General features: G+C 38.7%; 2 protein-coding genes across 2 annotated transcripts; both read left to right on the top strand.

Annotated features, from left to right (window-relative positions):
- Positions 1-8,281: 8,281 nt before the first annotated feature.
- On the top strand, positions 8,282-12,207 carry LOC137711451 (vesicle-associated protein 2-1-like). The gene is made up of 8 exons (XM_068450694.1): positions 8,282-8,508; positions 8,708-8,846; positions 9,788-9,858; positions 9,973-10,054; positions 10,344-10,459; positions 10,550-10,678; positions 11,255-11,329; positions 11,902-12,207. The coding sequence occupies exons 2-8, from the start codon at positions 8,786-8,788 to the stop codon at positions 12,034-12,036; spliced, it is 669 nt and encodes a 222-aa protein (XP_068306795.1). The 5' UTR covers positions 8,282-8,508; positions 8,708-8,785; the 3' UTR covers positions 12,037-12,207.
- A 1,887-nt stretch (positions 12,208-14,094) lies between these two features.
- LOC137709945 (uncharacterized) lies at positions 14,095-20,012 on the top strand. Its single transcript, XM_068448921.1, has 15 exons — positions 14,095-14,473; positions 14,558-14,607; positions 15,034-15,918; positions 16,020-16,086; positions 16,190-16,252; positions 16,831-16,894; positions 16,984-17,077; positions 17,152-17,235; positions 17,318-17,407; positions 17,535-17,583; positions 17,875-18,402; positions 18,492-18,553; positions 19,198-19,307; positions 19,389-19,476; positions 19,562-20,012. Exons 1-15 carry the CDS (start codon positions 14,095-14,097, stop codon positions 19,796-19,798), a joined length of 2,850 nt encoding a protein of 949 aa, XP_068305022.1. The 3' UTR covers positions 19,799-20,012.
- The last annotated feature ends 779 nt before the right edge of the window (positions 20,013-20,791 follow it).

Raw genomic sequence — 20,791 nt, 5'->3', positions numbered from 1 at the left:
TTTTACACTAGGGGGATGGGGAGTTTGGCTACGCCACACAGTAGGCAACCTAATTTGGTATCGAATTCATTATCCACGAGATTCGAACTTAAAACCTCTCACTTCTAAGTGAAGAGGAATATCACTAGATCGTAGTACTGAGTGGTTTGTTAGATTAGATGTTAGATTAGCCACTGATGGGGTTCAAACCTACGCCGTCATGCAAGACTCAACATCTTTTCACTACTATAATAAAGAGCCACTTGCGCCTTAAGGTTTTATTGACTATCCATAATTTGTTTAACATAAAAAAAAAATTAATGGAATTGAATGCCAATGATTAAATTGATTTGCAGAGGTAAATTTCAAGAACAACTTCAATTGATTTGAAAGGTGAGACATCAAAATGATGAGTTAGTCATATTCTAAGAACTGATAAAATCCTATTAAGGTGGGGGAATTGTTAGCTCTAAAATCAAAGTTTTAATCCCTAAAGAATGATTATAAATCCAGATAAGTTAATTATGCTAAGTCATTTTAACAATTGTAAACTTCGTCCAAATTTTAAATTTACTCATCTTATCTAAATAGAGGGTGTACATGACAATTAAAATATCATTTAATACTACGATCTAGTGGTATTCTTCTTTATTTATAAGTGAGTGTTCTCAGGTTCGACTATTGTCAAAGATGAATTTCAACTACATTATTACAAACCCATCTTGAGGCTAAGTCCACTTCATCTTTTATCGTTTGTTCAAAAAAAAAATCCGAATAAGACCAGTATAAGTATGGCACAAAGGTTGTATCAGGCTTTCTCTCCCCCGTGAGAGACCTCCATAATGAGTGTTTTTCTTTCCCCCGTGAGAGTATGTTTTATAATCATTCCCTTAATCCCCTCACCAAATCCCTTCAAACCTTTATTAATCCAACCAACCCATTCCATTTTCTCTCCCTTGTGAGAGTCTATTTTCACTTCCTTAATCCCCTTCGTCCAACCTTTATTATGCCCAACCAACCTATCGCACCGAAATTCATATTCAATCCCACCTGTCAATTTCCCCTTTCCAATCCCTTCGCTGTCCAATTAGGTTTGCATCTAGCAGTACCCAATCAACCTCACCCTTAAAACCCTAATCTTTGAATCTGGATCTACGCGTTGTGGGTCTGGACTGCAGAGATAAGGGGAGGGGTCCACTGAACCTTATAACTCCAGAGGGAAGTACCAGGAACACATCATATCTCGAGAAGGTCAGATCGGAAGGATATGACAAAAGGAATCAAAATAAATACCCCAACCTACTTCGAATGAGCATTTACCCCCAACCACCCAAGGTATTCATGGCAATTAAGGAAAGCCCAACTACCAGAGTACCTAACAAAGTAGAGAATAAATGTTTTAAACCTCTAATGAACAGGTACTTACAATCATTTTTTCCTCTTGTGGTCCTACTGTTTTTACAAAAAGATTCACCACTCTGTGAGGCGAAAAGGAAAATCAAGGGTTATTCGTACAACAAGTATCAAAGCAAGCAAACTATTTACTTGTCATATGTACTCGTGCAAACAATCCATCCAAGTCAACAAAGTTAGGGATTGATTGCGAATCCAGAGGTTGAGGAACTTGTGGTCCGTTTTGAAAGATCCATAGAGTTGGCAACTATGGAAAATGGGGTCAAACTAGTGAAGAAGGCTCTGGTCAACAGAAATCTCAACAAATAGGGGGTTAGAAATATTCTCCGCAGTACGTGGAAGGAAATGGGGGACATAGAAATTAAATGGGTTCGGGAGAATACGTTTATCATTATTGTGCATGATGAAAGTACGGCAACAGAAATCCTTAATCAAGTGCCTTAGTCATGAAGCAAAATTTCTCTGTTCAAAGATGGTCACCAGAACTCGCTTTGGAGGAAATACAGTTGGAGCTTGTTCTTTTCTGGGTCCAGATACATAGGGTTCCGCTATACCTATGCTCGGAAGTAAATGTCAAGTAACTTGTAAGGAAAATTAGGGAATTCCTGGATCTTGAAAACCTGTCTAATACATGGGGCTTCCTTGGAGTTAAAGTATTAGTGAACACGCTAAATACTCTAATCACTGGTTGTTGGCTGCCAAGAGATAATAACGATGATACTTGGATTGAGTTCCGCTATGAAAGACTCCAAAATTTCTGTTACCGATGCGGTAGAATTGGGCACTCGAATAATGAGTGCTCTTTTGAACCCACGAAAAGAGGTGCTGCAGGGTATAGAGATTGGACCAGAACGGTGCCAATTCGAGAGACGACAAAAACTCAATGATTCTTAGCTGGCAGTTCGAGTGATCGTAAGTGGGTAAGAGTTCGAAGAAGTGGAGTAAAGTCATTCGCCCAGAGGCAAGACGAGAATAGGGCTGGGGAGAGGGGATATAAACTGAAAGCTCGACTATGCCTTCTCCCACAATAGAGACAAGTGGAAGGAAGACAAGTCAGAAAAGATGGCACAGAATAGAGAGACGAATGGAAGGTACATCGTTCAACCCGGCCCAATGGGTTTGAATGAAAGCAACTCTCAAATAAACCACTAGGTGATACTAAATTATGGGCCATTGGGCTTCCCAAACACTCACACTATGTACCTATATAGAAGGCAAGCCCGAATCCTGACGATCTGGATTGAGGAGATCTTATATAAGATTAACTCTTAACCATTGGGGGTGTCTTAGATGGGAGACCATTTACAGCTCTTGCAAGCCTCGACGGGAAAGGAAGTGATAAGCAAGGTGAGTCATTTGAAGATTTCATCCCATATACCAATGGCAGATAATGGAAATCAGAGAGCCCAACAAGAATGCAACCCCAACCTTGTGGGGATTTGTGAGGCAGTAACTCCAAAAGAGGGGCGAATGCCTGTGAGATGGACTTAGCATTGACTCAATCCGCGCAAAAAAATAAAATAAAATAAAAAAAATAAAAAATAAAAAGCAAACAGATAGAGGGATCTGAAAATATCATTGAAAGGAAAATGAAAGCGGCAGAAAAATTAAGGAAAATGAGTGTAAGGAAAAGATGCTTGATGATGGAACGAGCAATCTATACGGAGGAGAAGTTGCAGAAGATCCCAGTGGAGTACCAAGACATGTGGGATTATATGGAGGCAATAACAGAAGAGGAGAAGAAGGCAATGAGCATTACGAAAGAGGGAAGTTCTTCCCAAGACGGTGGCAGCTGGCCTTCAACAGCTGTACGGTCATTATGATAACCCTGTTTTGGAACTGTTGTGGTCTTGGGTCGGACACGGTAGTTTAGGCCCTTCATGGGCTAATAAGGAAGTATAGGCCCTCTATGATCTTTCTATTAGAAACAAAGATGAAAGATCATAGAACTAATGGTGTTAAAAGACCGATCAGTTACTCGGCTGGCTACAATGTTGCTCCAATTGGGATGGCTGGATGTTTGAGTTTATGGTGGGATGAATCAATTGAGGTGGACATGGTGGATTCATCAAAATACTTCATTGATGCCTAATGTATAGTTATGGAATCACAGCATGTTTTCCGACTAACGGGGGTTTATGGCACCTTCTACAGAGCATAGAGTGCGGCTTTCTGGCAAGGTATGATCAATGACTTCTACCCATCTACCACCCCTTGGATTTGCGGAGGTGATTTCAACAATTTTCTGTGGGATTGGGAAAAGTCGGGATGAGCGGAGGTCCGACACAACAGGTATAGATACCTGGGGGAATTCATGAACATTATGGAATTAATGGATCTGGAGTTTAACAGCCCCAAATTTACTTGGAGGAGACATCACAACGGTTAAGTTGTTGAGGCTCGATTGGATCATAACTTAGTAAATAAGGAGTGGTTGGATTTGTGGCCCAATACTATTGTTACTCATGGTACTTGTATTGTGTTCAAACCATAGCTCGATTATAGTCTAAGGTGAGCCTAGTTGTGGAAAGGGTAAAAGACTATTCATGTTTAAAGCTTACTTGTCCAAAGAGATTAAATGCAAAGAAATTGTGAGGAATTGCTGGGAAATGCACTACTTGGGAGATAACATGGATAGATAAAACAAAAGAGTGAATGATTGTCGTTCAAAATTAATCGGTTAGAGCAGGAAAAAATTCAAGCTCAGGGGGCGGCAGATTGAGGAAAAGTTGACACACCTTGGGAAATTGTAAGAAGACTGGGGAAAGGATAAAAAGCAGATTGATGATCTATCACTGGTGGTGGATACGTTGTAGAGGCAGGAGGAAAGCTTTTGGCAACAAAGATCAAGAGTGAAATGGCTTCAAGAGGGAGATGCAACACACTAACTTCTTCCATCAATCCACCTTGCAGAGGCGAATGAGGAATAAAATGCTCAAAATTAAAGATGAAAATGAGGAGTGTATTAAATGTCCTAGGAGAGTGAAGGAAACTATTGACAAACACTTTGTGTATCTGTTCACGTCGACGGGCCATAGGGGGTGAGGAACGGTTTTAGATTGTATCCAGCCTAAGTTGACTGCTGATATGAACTCTTCCCTCATCGCCCCCGTCTTTACAGAGGAGGTTAATGATGCGCACTTTAAATAGAGGGATTAAAGGCCCCCGATCCTGATGGCTTCCAAGGCATTTTTTACCAGTCATTCTAGGGAAATATTGCGGAAGACGTCAATGGGTTAGTTGATCTTATGAAGGGCAATATCAATCATAACCGTATTAATTCCACACTTGTTGTCTTCATTCCGAAAGTCCCAAATCCGGAGTCTATTTCCCAATTCTGCCCAATCAACCTCTATAACTATTCTTACAAAATATTGTCGAAGGTCATAGCGAATCGCCTTAGAATGTTGTTGCCAGAGCTGATTTTCCCTTTGCATAATGCCTTTGTTGTAGGAAGACATATTCAGGATAATATTGGCATTGCTCATGAGCTCTTCCATTTCCTCAAAACGCGATGAACAAAAAGAAAATTCGAGTTCGAGGTCAAATTAGACATACACAAGGCTTATGACAGGGTAGAATGAGACTTCCTACTGGTTGTCATGAAGAGGATGGGGTTTGATCAAAGCTGGCGCTGTCTTGTCTTCAAATGTATTCCGTCGGTTGACTTTGCCATTCTGTTAAATGGTCAACCTAGACAGAAGTTTGCTTCCTCTCGTGGCCTTTGTCAAGGCGAACCTTTATCCATATATCGTTTCCTGTTCGTAAGTGAGGTACTCTCCCTGCTTATCACACGGGCTTATGAAGAGAAATTGATTATGGGGGTTCAAATTAACCTTCATGGGCCTGTTATTTCCCACATCTTCTTTGCGGATGATACCCTATTCTTTTTAAATGCTAATATGGTGAATTGCAACAACCTATTGAAGTTAATAAACGAGTATTGTGAGGCCTCTAGGCAGCAGGTGAACCTCCAGAAATCTAGTGTTTTCTTCGGTGCCAATGTCCCAGTGGCCTTATCCGAATAACTCGATTGCATTTTTCGGATACCAATTGTTGATGACCCAGGGACTTATCTTGGTGTGCCAACCATGTGGGGAAGATCCAAAAGGAAGGGGCTGGCTTATGTAAATGAGAGGATTTTGGGGAAAATTCAAGGATGGAAACATGCAACATTATCGCAGACGGGTAAAGAAGTTTTGATTAAGGATGTGGTCCAGGCTATCTAGGCCTATCCGATGAACCTTTTCAAATTTCTTGCTACCATTTGCAAAGAAATGGACTCTTTGATCTCTAACCTTCTAGTGGGGGCATAACAAGGAAGAGAAACACATTCACTGGGTCTCCAAGGATACTATTGGGCTACTGAAGGCAATAGGGGACTTGGGTTCAGATGTTTCATGGATTTTAATGATGCTTTCTTGGCGAAACAATGTTGGCGTTTCATCCATGAACCCGATTCCCTGTGGGTGAAGGTTCTGAAGGCTTGGTACTTCCCCTATTGTTCTTTTTTGGATGCCAAGCAAGGAGGCTGAGCGTCATGGGCGTGGTTAAGTTTATTTACGGGATGTGACTTTTTGCTAAAGGGGACCCACTGGCAAGTCATGAATGGGAAATAGATTCGGGTTTGGAGTGATAAGTGGTTGCCATCCCTCATGGTTGGACACCCAATCCCTACCGAGTTGGTGCAGGTTAGCCGCAAAACCAAAATGCATTCATTAATTAATCATGATAGTGGCAACTGGGATATCGACTTCTTAAAACCGTTTATTTCGACGATTGAGTATGAGGCAATCCTGGAAACTTATATTGGCCATCCCATGCTCTGAGACAAGTTTGTGTGGCCTTTAGATAAAAATAGGCTCTACTCAGTTAAGTAGAGCTACCACTGCGCATTCACGGGTGATTTCAAGGACCAACCTCAGATCGTCGTCATCTATAACCATCCTAGATTCGCTATGGAATTTGGTGTGGAAACTTAAAACCATGCCAAAAATTAAATGCTTTATGTGGAAAATGGTGCATAATGCCCTGGCCACTATGGCGGCCCTCTATAGACGGAAATATGCCTCCTCACCTCTATACCCCCTATGCAACTCTCAGGAGTAATTGATTAAGCACATTTTCCTCCTTTGCCCGTGGGTGGAAACTATTTGCTTTGGTGGAATCTTAAATTACAAGGTAAATCGAAATGAGATTACAACGTGGACGAATTGCCTTTTTGTAATTTTCAGGGCCAACGATAACTCAAAAGCCGATAAGGGGAGGATCCTGACTTGTGTTGCTTTCTCTTGTTGGTATATTTGGAAGGCTAGAAGTTGTTTCCTCTTCCAACAAAAACAAATCATCCCTTCCTAGGTGTTGGCAACTATATTTACAAGCGTCAGAGCTTTCATGAAGGCTTCGAGGGCTTCCACCAGGAGTGTGGTGCATCGTAGACTTGGCAATCCTGTGCAGAAGCGTTGGACGAAGCCAGCCATCCATATGTAAAAATTAAGGTCGACGTAAGCTGGGTGGTCGCCACGAATGAGGGATTTGCTGGGGTAGTGGTGAGGGACTCTTCTGGCAGTTTCATTACTGCTCAGAGATTCCGTCTCAATGCTCCAAGCATCGCTGCTGCTGAGGCGATGGTCATTTTGCGTGGATGTGATTTAGGTTTATCCTTGGACCTGAACCATGTGGTTGTAGAATATGTTCCTTGGATTCCATTTTGTGCCTGAAGGGAAAGATAACAAATGGCAGATGGGAGGCATATCCAACCTTAATGAGGTGCAAGAAAGTCGGGGAATCCTTCCATGACTGTCGCTAGTCTTGGACTCCAAGATCAGCCAATATAGTGGCTGACCATTTGGTGTTGCGAAGCTGCGTGGAGATGTGTGACTTTACTTGGGTCGAAAGACCTCCATCTTAACTTGTTCATGTACTAAACAAAAATGGACTACCTTGCCCGCATTAACTTTGTTTTGGTTGTGCAAGGGGTGACGCTTGTTGCTTTCTTTGTAGGGTTCCGGTTTCTTTTTCCCCTTGCACTTCCTAGTTTGTTTTTTGGTTGCTTGCCTCGCTGTGGGCTTTCGTTGTAATCTTTGGCATCTTTGCCCTGGTTATATAATTTCTAGTTCTCCAAAAAAAAAAGGTCGATTGTAAGTGGTATGAACCGAGATCTGCTATGCTCGATTAACTGTTGCTCAACCTGTGACAAGCATGTTACTTGACACCTGTGTCCATAAAACAAAAGCTTTAACAGTGTTAAGTTTACAGAAAAAACAAAACAAAATAAAAAAAAGATAATGCTAACGAGATTAAATTTGTAGACAAAGTCTGTAAACTAAATGATTTGTCACCAATTAGAATAAGCACGTTTATCAACACTTAACTCATAACCCAATTATCAATTTTTATGTCATTTAGTTTACAAAATTTTGTGTATAAATTTAATTTCCTTAGCATTTCCCAATAACAAAAAACCATTCCCCAATAACAAAAAACCATGAGAAACTTGAATTTATGACTCCGTTTAGTCTCCGGCTCCATCGTTTACCCCTCCAATTCAAATTCAAATATAAAGGGAACGAAGCGGAAATCGGGATGCGGGGAGAAAGAGAAAAGTGGGGGACAGATATCTGTTGCGGTTGCAATCGGCGGCCGGAGTGGCTGACGGTAGAGGCCAGGTTTTTCTGTAAACTTAACACTGTAAACTCCTGCCGTGTGAAGGACGGGTGTCAAAGTCTGGAAAACATGTTTGTCACAGGATAGGCATTGTATATTTGGGCACAGCAGATCTCAACTCTCAAAATTGCACCCCACACAAAAGCTTTCCCCTAAGCGGGCGTCATCACTCTCTTCCTGTTGACACGTGCCCTTCTCCATCTCTCTCTCTCTCCCCCCCCCCCCCCCACCCCGCCTCGCCTTAAGCTCCGCCACTTCCATCGGACCCTCTCCTCCTCTCTCTTCCTCTTTCTCTCTCTAAAATCAAATTAGGAGGTGAGTTTTGGTTTTGGTGTTGAAGCTCGCTCGGACCGAACCCGATCTTGGTGGCTGAATCTCCGAAGCTGAGGTCGAATTTGCAGTTGGACCGAGCAATCCGTACCCTCTTCCTCTCCTTGCGTTCTGCCATATGTTAGTTCCCAATTCAATTTCTCTCTCTCTCTCTCTCTCTCTCTCTCTCTCTCTCTCACTAACACATACGCACATTGTCTCCCTCTCTCTTGCTTTCTCTCTCTATGTCAACCATGCACTCGCAGAGGCTTTAATTCTCTCTCATCTTTTTGTAACTGTTGTTCTGAGCTAGGGTTTGTTCTGGTAATTTGAATGGCAGGGTTTGAGATTGTTTGGTGAAATTTTGGAAGAAAAAGAAAGAAGCAAAATTGTTTTGCATTTTTGGCGGTGGACCATCATGAGTGCCGGTGGTGGTAAACAGTTGATTTCTGTTCTTCCTGATGAGCTCAAATTCCTATGTAATCTCTCTCTCTCTTCCCATCTCACTGCCTATATACGTACATGCATGCCGCTCTGGGTAATCAGAAGGGTTTATAGTTGAATTATTTGTGGGAAATTGATCATGATTATACTGAATTGATCATGGAAAGATGATTTTTTTTTTGGAGAATTTGAGGATAATTGAATTGCATGAACACAAAAGTACTGGAATTTCCTTGATGATGATTGTGTTTGTTTTTCTGGGTGAATTGAAGGGGAAAAAATCATTGTTGTTAGTTTTCTTTTCTTAATTAAGATTAAACAATAGATTGTTCGACTATATTTATAGCTCATCAAGGTTTATGATCTAGAGGCAAAGGTAATTAGGCTGCGATGATTTCTAAGATCTTAAAACGTTTGCGTTATGAAGTGACGGTAAATTTATGGTTGAACTGATTACTTAGATGATTTGATGCGTGACAAATGGAGGAAAAAATTCGAGGGGGATTTCTTTAGTTTATACAAATGATGTGTGCTTGACCTCTCATATCCGACACCAGTCCTTTTTGTTGATTGTTATTTTGCTTCTCTTGTTGGGTACCTCATGGCCTCTGGATTTGTATCCTTTTAGGTTTTTGAGCTGCACCTGTTAACCTTTGTCTTAACTGTTTCCCATGAATTTGCTTGCCCTAAGTTTCATAATTATGTTGTGCTCTATATATACACATAAATAAGACACACATATACCTAATTACCTATCTATGCGTGTGATAAGCGGTTCCAGCACTCCTCTGGTTATTGGAAGGGTTCAAATTGAAACAGTTCCGGCTAATAGGGTGAACCTCATAATGTACATAATTTTGATTATAGTTAGTGCCATGGCCAGGCAATTTCTTTTCAAATTCTGGCATAGAAAGTTTCTTCTTTTCTTGCTAATGTTGTTGGATAAAATGCTAATTAATTTGACTTTCTTGATCAGTTGAGCTGGAAAAGCAAAGCTTTTGTGATCTAAAAGTTGTCAATAACACAGAACACCATGTTGCTTTTAAGGTACCGATTTTGTTCATAAATGAATTTAATAATAACTCGATGTTTATTCAATATAGAAATCGCTAGTGCATTTTTTTTTTTTTTTTTTTTTGTTTTCATTACTCTTGTTTCTAGGTTAAAACTACTTCACCTAAGAAGTATTTTGTACGGCCCAACACTGGTGTTATACAGGCTTGGGATTCATGTGTTATCAGAGGTAATACTCTTCTCATCACGTTTTTACAGTTTTCATTTGCTTTATAATCTTATTTCTTCACCTCGCAAATCAGAAACCTCTGAGACTGCCCATCAAGTGATCTCCAGTATTGCTGAACCTCTCAGGCAATAATTTCAAATGGAAAGTTTATAATCTAAGATTGTATTATGGCCAGTCATAAGAATGTAACATATTGTTCATGTACTGTCTAAAAGTGTTTATTATACTCACTTTAATATCTTTAAAAGCTTTTGTAATACTGGCGTCCAACTAACTGCTGGGTGTGCAGTCACCCTCCAAGGCCAACGGGAATATCCTCCAGATATGCAGTGCAAAGATAAATTTCTTCTACAGAGTACAACAGTGCCTCCAAATACTGATGTTGATGACCTTCCACAAGATACTGTAAGAATTTTAAGTTGGACAGCAGTCACTCTGTTTGACTAGCTTGATTTGTCATTTTAAATAACTACTTGTTCTTTAATGTTACTCTAGTTCACTAAGGAAAGTGGAAGGGTTTTAGAGGAGTGCAAGCTTAGAGTTGTGTATGTCGCTTCGGGTGCTCAAGGAAACTCAGAAGATGAAGCTACGAGGAGCTCCATGCGTAGTCTTGATGCTATTTCCGTGAGTCTTGTGGTGCTTTCTCTTCGGGTTTTCTCAAATATGTTTGTGTTTTTGCATAATAATGAATCATGGATGTGTATCTTATTGTTCTGGGCTTAGGGAAGTTCATTAATCCACTGCTTCACAAACTTTAATCCAAAGATTGTGTTGCATGTTACATTTCATCACTTGCAATACAAAGTGTATTTAGAAAGAAAAAAAACATCAAGTATGACTTCTAGTGATTAAATGTGGTCGGTGAATGAAGTGAGTGGTTTAGCATGTTTTAATCACAATTTATTAGGATTTGTTCAAAGTTTATTCCACATATTAGATATCTGCAGAAAAATCGTATGTCTAAAAATTAATAATAAAAAAAAAAAATTACGAAATCATGTGAAGTTTGAACCATCTGACTTGTATTTGGAATTATATGAAAACTATGTGCTCCCATTTGTTTAGTTGACTTTCTTTCCGTGCTTACTGTGAACTTGTAGCAGCCCAGTATAAAATGACTTGATAGGCTTATTGCAGCGATTCATAATATATTTGAATTCATTTCATATTCTAACTCTTTAAAATTTGTTTTATATGTAGAATCAGGCTTTTCAGCGCCTGAAGGAAGAAAGAGATGCATCTGTTAGACAAACACAGCAACTTCAACAGGAACTGGTTAGTAGATAATTCTTCTTCTGCTTTCTCTAATACCCACATATACAGAAAAACTCGATTATTAACCTAAGTAGCTTATCCTTGATTGTTTGATCTTTTCCTATAGCTAGAGATCGACCATTAGAACTTGGTGCTTGAATCCCGAGTCCTGACCATGGAAAGATTTTAATATCAAATCTGATGGTACATGATTAGCTACGTGCTAGAGTCACGTGCAGCGTGCTTGCACACACACATATATAATACAACATTAAGACAGACTTGTCACAACTTATAAAAGCAGGAAGAATATAATTTTATGAGGTGACCTCAGGGATTCCGGAAAATTGAAGACGGGGAGCTATTTGTGGTCAATTAAAATTGGCAGTATTTATAATTTGCTTAATGCTCAGAACACTGCCGGAAGTTAATGACCTGGTATCTGTAATACGGGCGAGGTTGATAGGAGCTGAAATAGGCAGTGGAAGTATAATCATATAAACTATATGGAAATGTCCTTCAGAAGATGGTTTAGATAAATATGTCAAACGATTCAAACCCCGCTCTCACCACTGGCATTCTCTTTTGTCCAGGATATATTGAAGAGGCGAAGATTTCGGAAGGGTGACTCAGGCTTTTCCTTCACCTTCGCAATTTTTGTGGGACTTATTGGACTCATGGTTGGCTTCCTTTTGAACCTTTCATTGTCTTCACCAACTACAGAATGACTTGGACGTTTTTATTCAGGACATCAGGAAATATTTTCTTGACAAATTCGTTGTATAATTTATTTATGTTCCGTTTGCTGGAAAGTTTGCTTTACTTCCTTTTTTGTATATTGATGATTGTTGCAAATTTGCATCATGATTAGTTGATTTATTGAATATGTTTCTGTTTCACCATCGTGTTATATGCTCAGTAATCCGCATGCCACGTTTCTGACATTGTTCGGAAGGTCTCCCGAGAAAAACTTGCGTATCACATGTTCCATATCCCTTTACTACATGCAATGCCGTGTGCCCTGGAAGTTTCTCACTGCTTCCCGTCTTGGAAATTAGTTTGCAGCTTGTCAGTGTGGATTGCAGCAATGGTTTCTTAACTTTAACTCAATTGGAGCAATGATCTCTTAATTAAAAACCAATTACCATTAGTTCATTAACTCATCAAAACGTGTAGCTATGATTTTTTAACTAAAAATTAATTACCATTAATCCCTCAACTTTAATCCAACTAAAGAAATGGTCCTTCAATTTTAACCCAATTGGAGTAATGGTCCCTCAACTTTAACCCAATTGTAGCAATGGTTTTTCCAGCATAACTCATTTAGACAAAATTTTGACAAAGTTGACCAAAAGGACCATAGCTACACGTTTTGATGAGTTGAGGGACCTCAATTGTAGAATGGTCATTCCAACATAACTTATTTTGACAAAATTCTAACGAATTTGATAAAAAGAACCATATCTATACATTTTGATGAGTTGAGGGATCAATAGTAATAGATTTTTAGTTGAGGGATTATTGCTACAATTCGATAAAAATAGAGGAACCATTGCTACAATTTACTTCAACTTAAAAATACCCTTTTGCAAGTTAATTGAACGCTGTTTTCTCAAATTTCTGATAGTTATCATTCTAAGGTAATTTGAAGTTTGGGAGGTGATATTTCTGTAACCTTACCCGCTTCAAGTGGAATAGTTTTGCTTGCTCAAGATCTTCTGCAAATCTTCCCAATGTGTGATATTCGTATACTAACTTTCACCACGATTCTGCGTCATTACACTCTATTGACATTAGCTCAACGGAAATGCTAAACACATATCATTTTCTCCTCACACATCACCCTTTATTGTTGCCCACTAAATTGAATAAATCAAATGAAAAGAAGCAGCACGATTAAATAAAGACGTGTAAAAGTAACTTAATAGTATTAATTCAATGATGCACAAAATTTGTTCCATCCCGATAGTTGGACGCAAAAAAACCTTAAAATCCTGTTTTTGTTAAATCACAAGAACAGGACTGCAAACAGATATTAATCCTAAACTACAGCAGTGAACATAAGCAACAAATTAAACCACAGTACACATTGTACACATTGCTGCCCTATGAAGAAGTGAAAAAAAAAAAAAAAAAAAAAAAAAAAAAACCCACCACTAGGAGATGATCGTGGGAATGGCATGATTAATCCAACTCTAAAAATTAAAAAATAAATAAATAATTTTTTTTAAAAACTTACAAAGTTCACACTTTAAAAATCTTACAGAGTTCAACACACTTGCTAATTAAACATTTAAAATTACCCAAAAATTACAATGATAATGATATGTTAAGATGAGATGAAGAAAACCTTAAAAGAATAAAAAAAAATATGTTTGTGAAGTAGTAATCATCATTGCCCTTGCTCTTCTTCTTTCCGAATGGTGGACTTGCACAAAGATAATTACATTTTAGAGTGAATAGTGAGGCAAATCCATTGTCTTTGCTCTCCAATTGTCGTTGGGCCATTGCTCTCCACCAACGGATGAAGATGCTCTTATGAGAGAGAGAGAGAGATATACCATCTGAATCTGGATCTGGGCCATTCAATCAGGTTTGGACTTAAGAGGCCCAAGTTACACTAATTTTTTTGCTTCTTAAACAAAGAGAGAGAGGGGAAAATGGGCGGGAACTCTTCGGGTGCTAAATCTCAAATACTACACGTGCGAAAATTGGCGCCCATCCTTTCCCCTCAAATTCCAATCCCTCTCTCTGTCCGATCCAAATCTCATCAATCAACCATGGAAATGGCGACTCGCCCCACCGACTCAGCCCCCATCACGCCAACCATCTCCGAGTCCGAGAAGGCCTGGCACCTTTTCGCCCTCCTTTTACAACTCGGCTGCCCGACTCACCTCTCCGAGCTCGCCTCCCGATGCAAATTGTTCCCGGCATCGCCTCACCTGGTCCGATCCCTTTGCTCCATACCGCGCTCTCCCCTCTACTTATCGGACCAGCTCTATGTCACGCCGTCTTTGGCTTCATTGGCAACTTTCCTAGAGTTCTTTTCACATCGCAGTGCCGGGGATGCAGTGAGAGTCTGCTTGGGGAAGCGGAAACTGGCCGTTTGGGATTTCGGATTCGGGCCTCCGGCAGAAAAGAGATTAATTCTGGATTTTGGAAATGGTAACTGTTACATTTAGTCGTAGTTTCTAGCTTTTTGTTTGCGATTTAGTGTATTTGGTTGGTAATGGTGGTGATGAACTGCAGTGAATGAAGAGTGTAGAGCGCGGAAGGCAGTTGGAAATACTCGTTCGAAGGTACGATTAAATTCGTAATTTCTGCTTTTTTTTTGTGTTTTTTTAATTTAAATTTTAATCTGGAAATGTTAAACTAACGAAAGAAAAAGAATCACTTTAATCAGGGAATTTGTAATCCTAAGAGAACACAAAAATATGTTTAATTTTTGCTTTCATTTTTTGTAACGGAAGACTTGGCGCAAAACCGAGCGCAGTGGGTTTCTAGTGTTCATAAGGCTTTGTCGTTGTTGATGATAGAGAAATATGTGCTCATGTATATGTGTGTATTTACATATGTATATATATTTTTGACATTTATCATCTTTTATATCTTGTTTGAATTTGAGGTTTTTCTATTTCGTTTGAAAGGCGATTCTTTGTATAAATAAAGTGAAACAAAACATATTGCTTTTCTGGGAAGCTTGTAATTCAGATCAATTTTTGCAGTCACATTCTCATATGGCTGACTACTACTTCTGCAAATACATAAATATGCTACAAAGTTGGATGACACTAACGGTGAACAAATCGATGTTAAGTTCTTCGTTATTTATCGATTACAGAACCGAACAATCAAGTTCAGGACTGAACAATGTTGATCATGTTGAGGAGCAAGAGGCGGGCACCAATATAATTGTTGAAACGAAGGTTAACAGGCCAGTAATGGATTGTGTAGTTGGTTTAGAACCGGTTCTTTCAATCATGGCATCCGATGATTTAGTCCTTTATGAAGGAGCTAACATACATGAGATGGATTGCAGTGGGTATTTTTTTCTGGAAGAAATGATAGAGAACAATATATCACCAGTCGCGGATGAGAATGTTAATGGTAGTTGTAAAGCTACAAATGTTGGAATCGTTGAAGTTGAAAGAATTGTTGGAGGTGTGGAGGAAGAGTTGTTAGTGGCTACTCGCAGCCCTAATGGAGAGAGAGAAAATTTCTCCCAGCCAAATACTGCTAGTTATGATATGTTGCCTAGACGTAAGTTAAAAAGATTGAGAAAGGCAAATTGTGAAGATATGATGCCTCTGAATAAAAGGCAAACAAGTAGACATGAGACCAAGATCATATGTTCAGCTACTGAATTTTCTGTTTCGCAAAAGAAATTGTTGAAGCCCTCCTCCAAGACGAAGGGAAGTGACAAGGATAAAATGGCTCGGAGACTGCAATCACACAACTTAGAGCATGACCAGGCTGTTGCCACTCCCAAAGAGAACCAGCAGCGTGAAACAAATCAAAAGCCAATCAGCATAGTACAGAAATTAAAACGGAATTGTGATGGCATGCATACTAATGAAAGAAATGGACGCCATAAATCTGTTTCTCTTAAGGTATGCTACGCTTCCGAAATATAATTCTTCTCTGTTTCAACGAGTGCACGTATGCTTTTCATTTATGATCTTGTGCTTAGTAAGTATCTGATACTTTGTAGGATCAACCCGAGAAAAAGGAATTTCCAATTTTTGAATCTTATGTTGTAGAAGAAGAAGAAGGTTCAGGTATATAAAGATCTGACTACGTGGGATTTTTCACACCTCTTTCACACCTCTTTCAACCTCTTTGTCGTTAATGATTTTCTTATTTTGTTTCCCAAACTGGTAGGAGGTTATGGCACTGTTTACAGGGCACGGTTAAAAAATGACGAGAAAAAGGTCGCCATTAAGTGTAAGTAATTTTTAATAATTAAGTCAACTTTCTTTTTCCTAGAAACTGCTAGCTTTTCACTTGGAGATATTAAATAAACACCAAGCGAAAGGAAAGGAATGGAAAGGAAAGCATGTACCCAAATGTTATAGCCATCCAGTGACACCCCAAACTTTCAGTTATCTAATAAACTTAAACACTCAACTGTGCACTGTCATCATATGCTGCCTACGTGCCTTCTATAAATGTAAATACATTGCAACTTGGCTAATTAATAATGTGTGCTTGTTGATATATTTTGGATAATTTATGATGTAATTTAGGTGAAAGAATGGAATTCAATTAAGTTGGGTGTGAGCCCAGTTGAAAAGAAAGAGTGGAGTTGCAATCGGAGGTGGTTTGCATTCTGCATATCGTGTACTCCAACCCGTTTAAGGCATGAAAGGGTTTATAGCTGCCCCCCAAACCCCCTTATAGTTAAACTTAAAGTGGCCTACTGGAAGGGGTTTCAGGTCCAATGGGAGGGTGTTACTCAAACCCACTTTTAGTTGAACCCAAAAAGAAGTTCCTAATCTCATATTTCTTTAATTGCTCTGCAGGCCCGCATGCTAATGCTCATAAGCATCATGTTAACAATGAGTTAAGGATGCTGGAAAGGTTTGGGTAAGTGTTTTAAACTTCAAGTACAAAATTTAGATCTTTGGCGGCATGCAGTGGTGAGATTTTACCTCCCAGTGAATTTTGTAATGTAGGGGCAAAAACTTTGTGATAAAATATGAAGGCCATATCAAGAATGAAAGTTCCAGTTGCTTTGTACTGCAGCACGTTGAGCATGATAGGCCTGAGGTGATTATTGGATATTTTCTTAATTCTTCTCCTCTTCTTTTGAAGCTTTTGTTTGACATTGATTTTACTTTTAGGTTTTAAAGCAAGAGATAGGTCTTTCTCATCTACATTGGTACGGCTATTGCTTGTTTAAGGCATTGGCAACCCTTCATAGACAGGTAACTACTGTTATGCATATTCTAGGAGGATTCAAGAGCTTTTTGTAAAAGTTTCTAAAATATTTTATTATTGCATTCACAGGGAGTAGTACATAGAGATGTTAAACCTGGAAACTTCCTTTTCTCTCGAAAGGCCAACAAGGGTTACCTCATAGATTTCAATCTTGCAACGGTTGGTCATACTTGTCCCCACTTTTTACTTTATTTTTAGTTTGTTTCTTATTTTTCTGTTGCAACCATCTTGAAATTTGCTGATCTATTAGTGTTTTTACTCAATTTTATTTTTCCTTATCTGACAGGATTTGCATTTGAAGCCTGGAACAAGAAGTCAGTTTTCGTCTCTTCCATGTAATAGATTTATTGTTGGCATGGTTTTAGTTATTGAGCCTCAATGTTTTTGTGTTACTGATTATATAGATAATCAGGTGTTAAACAAGTACTAAATGATGGTTACGAGCACCTAGATACCGTTTTGCTTTCAGTTTAATTCAATCTCCAGACTCATTTTTGCAGATCAATGTATGTGGATAATTAGGAATAAAACAATAGCATTTTGCATATGCATGCTAAATGTTTTTTTGTTGAGTTTCTGGTAGAAAGAATGTAAAATTAATGAAGCTAATTTTTGCATTTTCACAGGCAAATTAAAATCCGGAGATGATGTAAATTGCTATGATGAGAAAATTACAAATGCGATATCTGTACCTAGAACCCCACTTCAGAAGTTGTCAACTGCTAAGTCTTCAATAATAGCCAATGGGGAGACCAAAAAAGGTCTCAAATCGACTTTTGATCTTAAGGACTTGAAAAAAAAGGCTTTCAGCCAAATGAAGCCCTACAATTCTTCGGGTAGCTGTTGCGTAATCAAAAGTCAGGGTGCAGATGGCTCAGGTATAACGTCAGTAAAGGATGTGAGTAATATCAGGACGACTTCAGTAGAAAGGCTGATGGAACCTTTGCCATCCCAGGGAAGGAAAGAGCTCATCAACATAGTACAGGAAGCAATGCAGAATCGAAACCATATATCATCAGGTGTTTCGGCTCCTATGAGAAAGAGGATTCCTGCCCCTCCTAGAAATGTGGATGACAAGCTTTTCTGTATCACTCCAATGCCTCTGCACTCAACTGGCAATGGTGTTGGTGGTGCAGCCTTGATCAGAAGCAGAGGTTTGTTTCTTTCATCGATTTGGAGTCTTGGACAATCTGGTTGGACTAGCAAATTTCTTTATTTCTGTTTGTCATATTTTTTGTCTTAGGAGGTGGAAAGCAGAAAAAAGAAGGTCCTTGTGCTGGAACTAAAGGATACCGAGCTCCGGAGGTGAGGATTCATGTACTTAATATATTTACCTTGGTTTATCTGCGTAGCCTCAGTTTAATCCTGCCATTACACTAATATTGTTGTAAGTTCATACATTGTCGGAACCTCACTGATTACTCGTAATAAGGAACTTAGCCAAGCAATAACCAACATATTCCTTGTGACGCTTTGCAACTCAAGTTGTTAAAAACATTTACCCCTTCACCTGATGTCGCGTGTTTGACTCTCCACTCCATTATGTCATTTGTATACAAAAAGGAAAGGGCATACTTGTGAGTAGGTCAACCGTGAACGGGGAGAGTTTGAAGATTAAGGATAGATGCAATATGTTCCTTCAAAGTATCATCTTCTTTTTAAATTTACATGTAACCTGAAACTTTCTAGATTTAGATTTCGGGTAGTTGATTTTGTCGGAAGATACATTCTGTAGAAGCATATGGAGTACTTGAGTTGCACATGGAGTTGAACCCATTTAGTTGGATAGTTTTATTTCTCTATTTGCCTGAAAGATGTTTGATTAATCAAATAAATTGGGATGGAATTATGACAAAGTAGTTTCATTTTGATAATTTCTAGTAAATGATTGAGACCACCTCTTTCATTTCTTGATTTTGTTTGTCATAATCTGTGTGGTTTATATGCAGGTTCTCCTGAGATCCCCACATCAAGGCCCCAAGCTTGATATCTGGTCTGCCGGTGTCACTCTACTCTACTTCATGATTGGCAGAACGCCCTTTGGTGGCGATCCCGAACAGTAAATACCCTTTCGTAATCTCAATTCTCTTTATTTCGTATGAAACATTTTGCTAACCATTGCCGTGGGTATTATGATCAGGAACATAAAGGACATAGCAAAGTTGAGAGGCAGTGAGGATTTATGGGAAGTTGCCAAGCTACACGACCGCGAATTATCATTTCCAGTGGTATTAATCATTCATAACTTCCATGTAGTAAATAATATTTCAATCTGCATAGTCGTTGAAACTGCAAAGTAATATTTTGTCACAGGACCTCTATAGTACAGAGTCTTTGCCATCTCTCAAATTGCAGGATTGGTGTAGAAGGAGCACAAAGAGGCCGGATTTCTTCAACCAAATCCCTAGACCGCTCTTTGATCTCGTGGATAAGTGCTTGACAGTGAACCCCAGGGTTAGGATAAGCGCTGAGGAAGCACTTCGACATGAGTTTTTTGCTCCATGTCATGAAGAGCTCAGAAAGCTGAGGCTTCAGAGGCAGGTGCGGTAACTTGGAACGCAAGAAATGGCACCTGTTTTAGATGCACAAAACATCATCAGGACTAATCGGCTGGCATTACAGTCTTGGTAATTTGCATCCATGAAAAATGTTGTATAGTTACAGGCCTTGCTACACTATACGGTGGGGGAGTAAGCTTAGTTTGAACTCGTTGTCAACGAGTTTAAACTTGAGATCTCTCACTAATTAGTGAAAATGAATACTACTAGACCGTAGAATTAAATGGCATAAAATATGTAATTAATTGGATTATATACTGCAATAGAAATTGAAAATCATTTGCACACGTGCTTGTTCCCCTTGCAGGATTTCTCCCTATATTGCTTGTTTGATAATTATTTTGTTTTTAACTTTTAAACTCTATTTTTCATGCACACAATTTGAGAATTAGATAGATATATATATATATTTTTTTTTTATCAAATGATAAATTTTATACAATCAAGTCTAATTGATAAGTTCACATCCTTAGCAAGAATATTAAAATATATATATTATTATTATTTTTAACTTTTAGTTTCCTTAATTTCTTCTTTCTTTGTCATCCTTTCTCTCACAATATCACATTTTTCTTTTTCCGCTCTTCTTCTCTTATATATATTTTTAAGGGAGTTTTACTAAAATATTTCTAGTAATGTTCACTTTTAACGAAAAACTATTTTTTTTACCTTTTTTTTATACTATTCACTATATCTTTATTTGTCATTTTTCATTAAAATAAAAAAAAATTTGAATTTTTTGTTAATTTTCCTTATTTTTAATCTTTTCAGATTACCTTGGTAAATAAGACATTTGCATTTGACTCAATGTTCGGTTTAAACCGTCCACCTCTTAATGGGGACTGGTGTTCTTCTAATTACTAATTACATATCGTTTTCCTTAACCAAATTTCGTTGAATTTTTTTTATGACGCAAAATTTAGTTGAATTTGTTTTGTTGGTCAAGAACTAAATTGGTGACGAAATCATACAAATGGGAACGCGC

The sequence above is a fragment of the Pyrus communis genome, chromosome 12 (genome assembly GCF_963583255.1).
Source record: "Pyrus communis chromosome 12, drPyrComm1.1, whole genome shotgun sequence".
Lineage (NCBI taxonomy): Eukaryota > Viridiplantae > Streptophyta > Magnoliopsida > Rosales > Rosaceae > Pyrus > Pyrus communis.
The sequence above is the reverse complement of the archived record's forward strand: the minus strand, read 5'-3'. Positions and strand labels throughout refer to the sequence as shown.

Coding starts and splice junctions, on each gene's coding strand:
- LOC137711451 (XM_068450694.1), top strand. CDS start 8,786: ATGAGTGCCGGTGGTGGTAAACAGTTGATTTCTGTTCTTCCTGATGAG. Junction 10,055..10,343: donor GGATTCATGTGTTATCAGAG/GTAATACTCTTC, acceptor CTGGGTGTGCAG/TCACCCTCCAAGGCCAACGG. Junction 10,460..10,549: donor ATGACCTTCCACAAGATACT/GTAAGAATTTTA, acceptor ATGTTACTCTAG/TTCACTAAGGAAAGTGGAAG.
- LOC137709945 (XM_068448921.1), top strand. CDS start 14,095: ATGGCGACTCGCCCCACCGACTCAGCCCCCATCACGCCAACCATCTCC. Junction 16,087..16,189: donor AGAAGAAGAAGAAGGTTCAG/GTATATAAAGAT, acceptor CCAAACTGGTAG/GAGGTTATGGCACTGTTTAC. Junction 18,403..18,491: donor AGCCTTGATCAGAAGCAGAG/GTTTGTTTCTTT, acceptor TTTTTGTCTTAG/GAGGTGGAAAGCAGAAAAAA.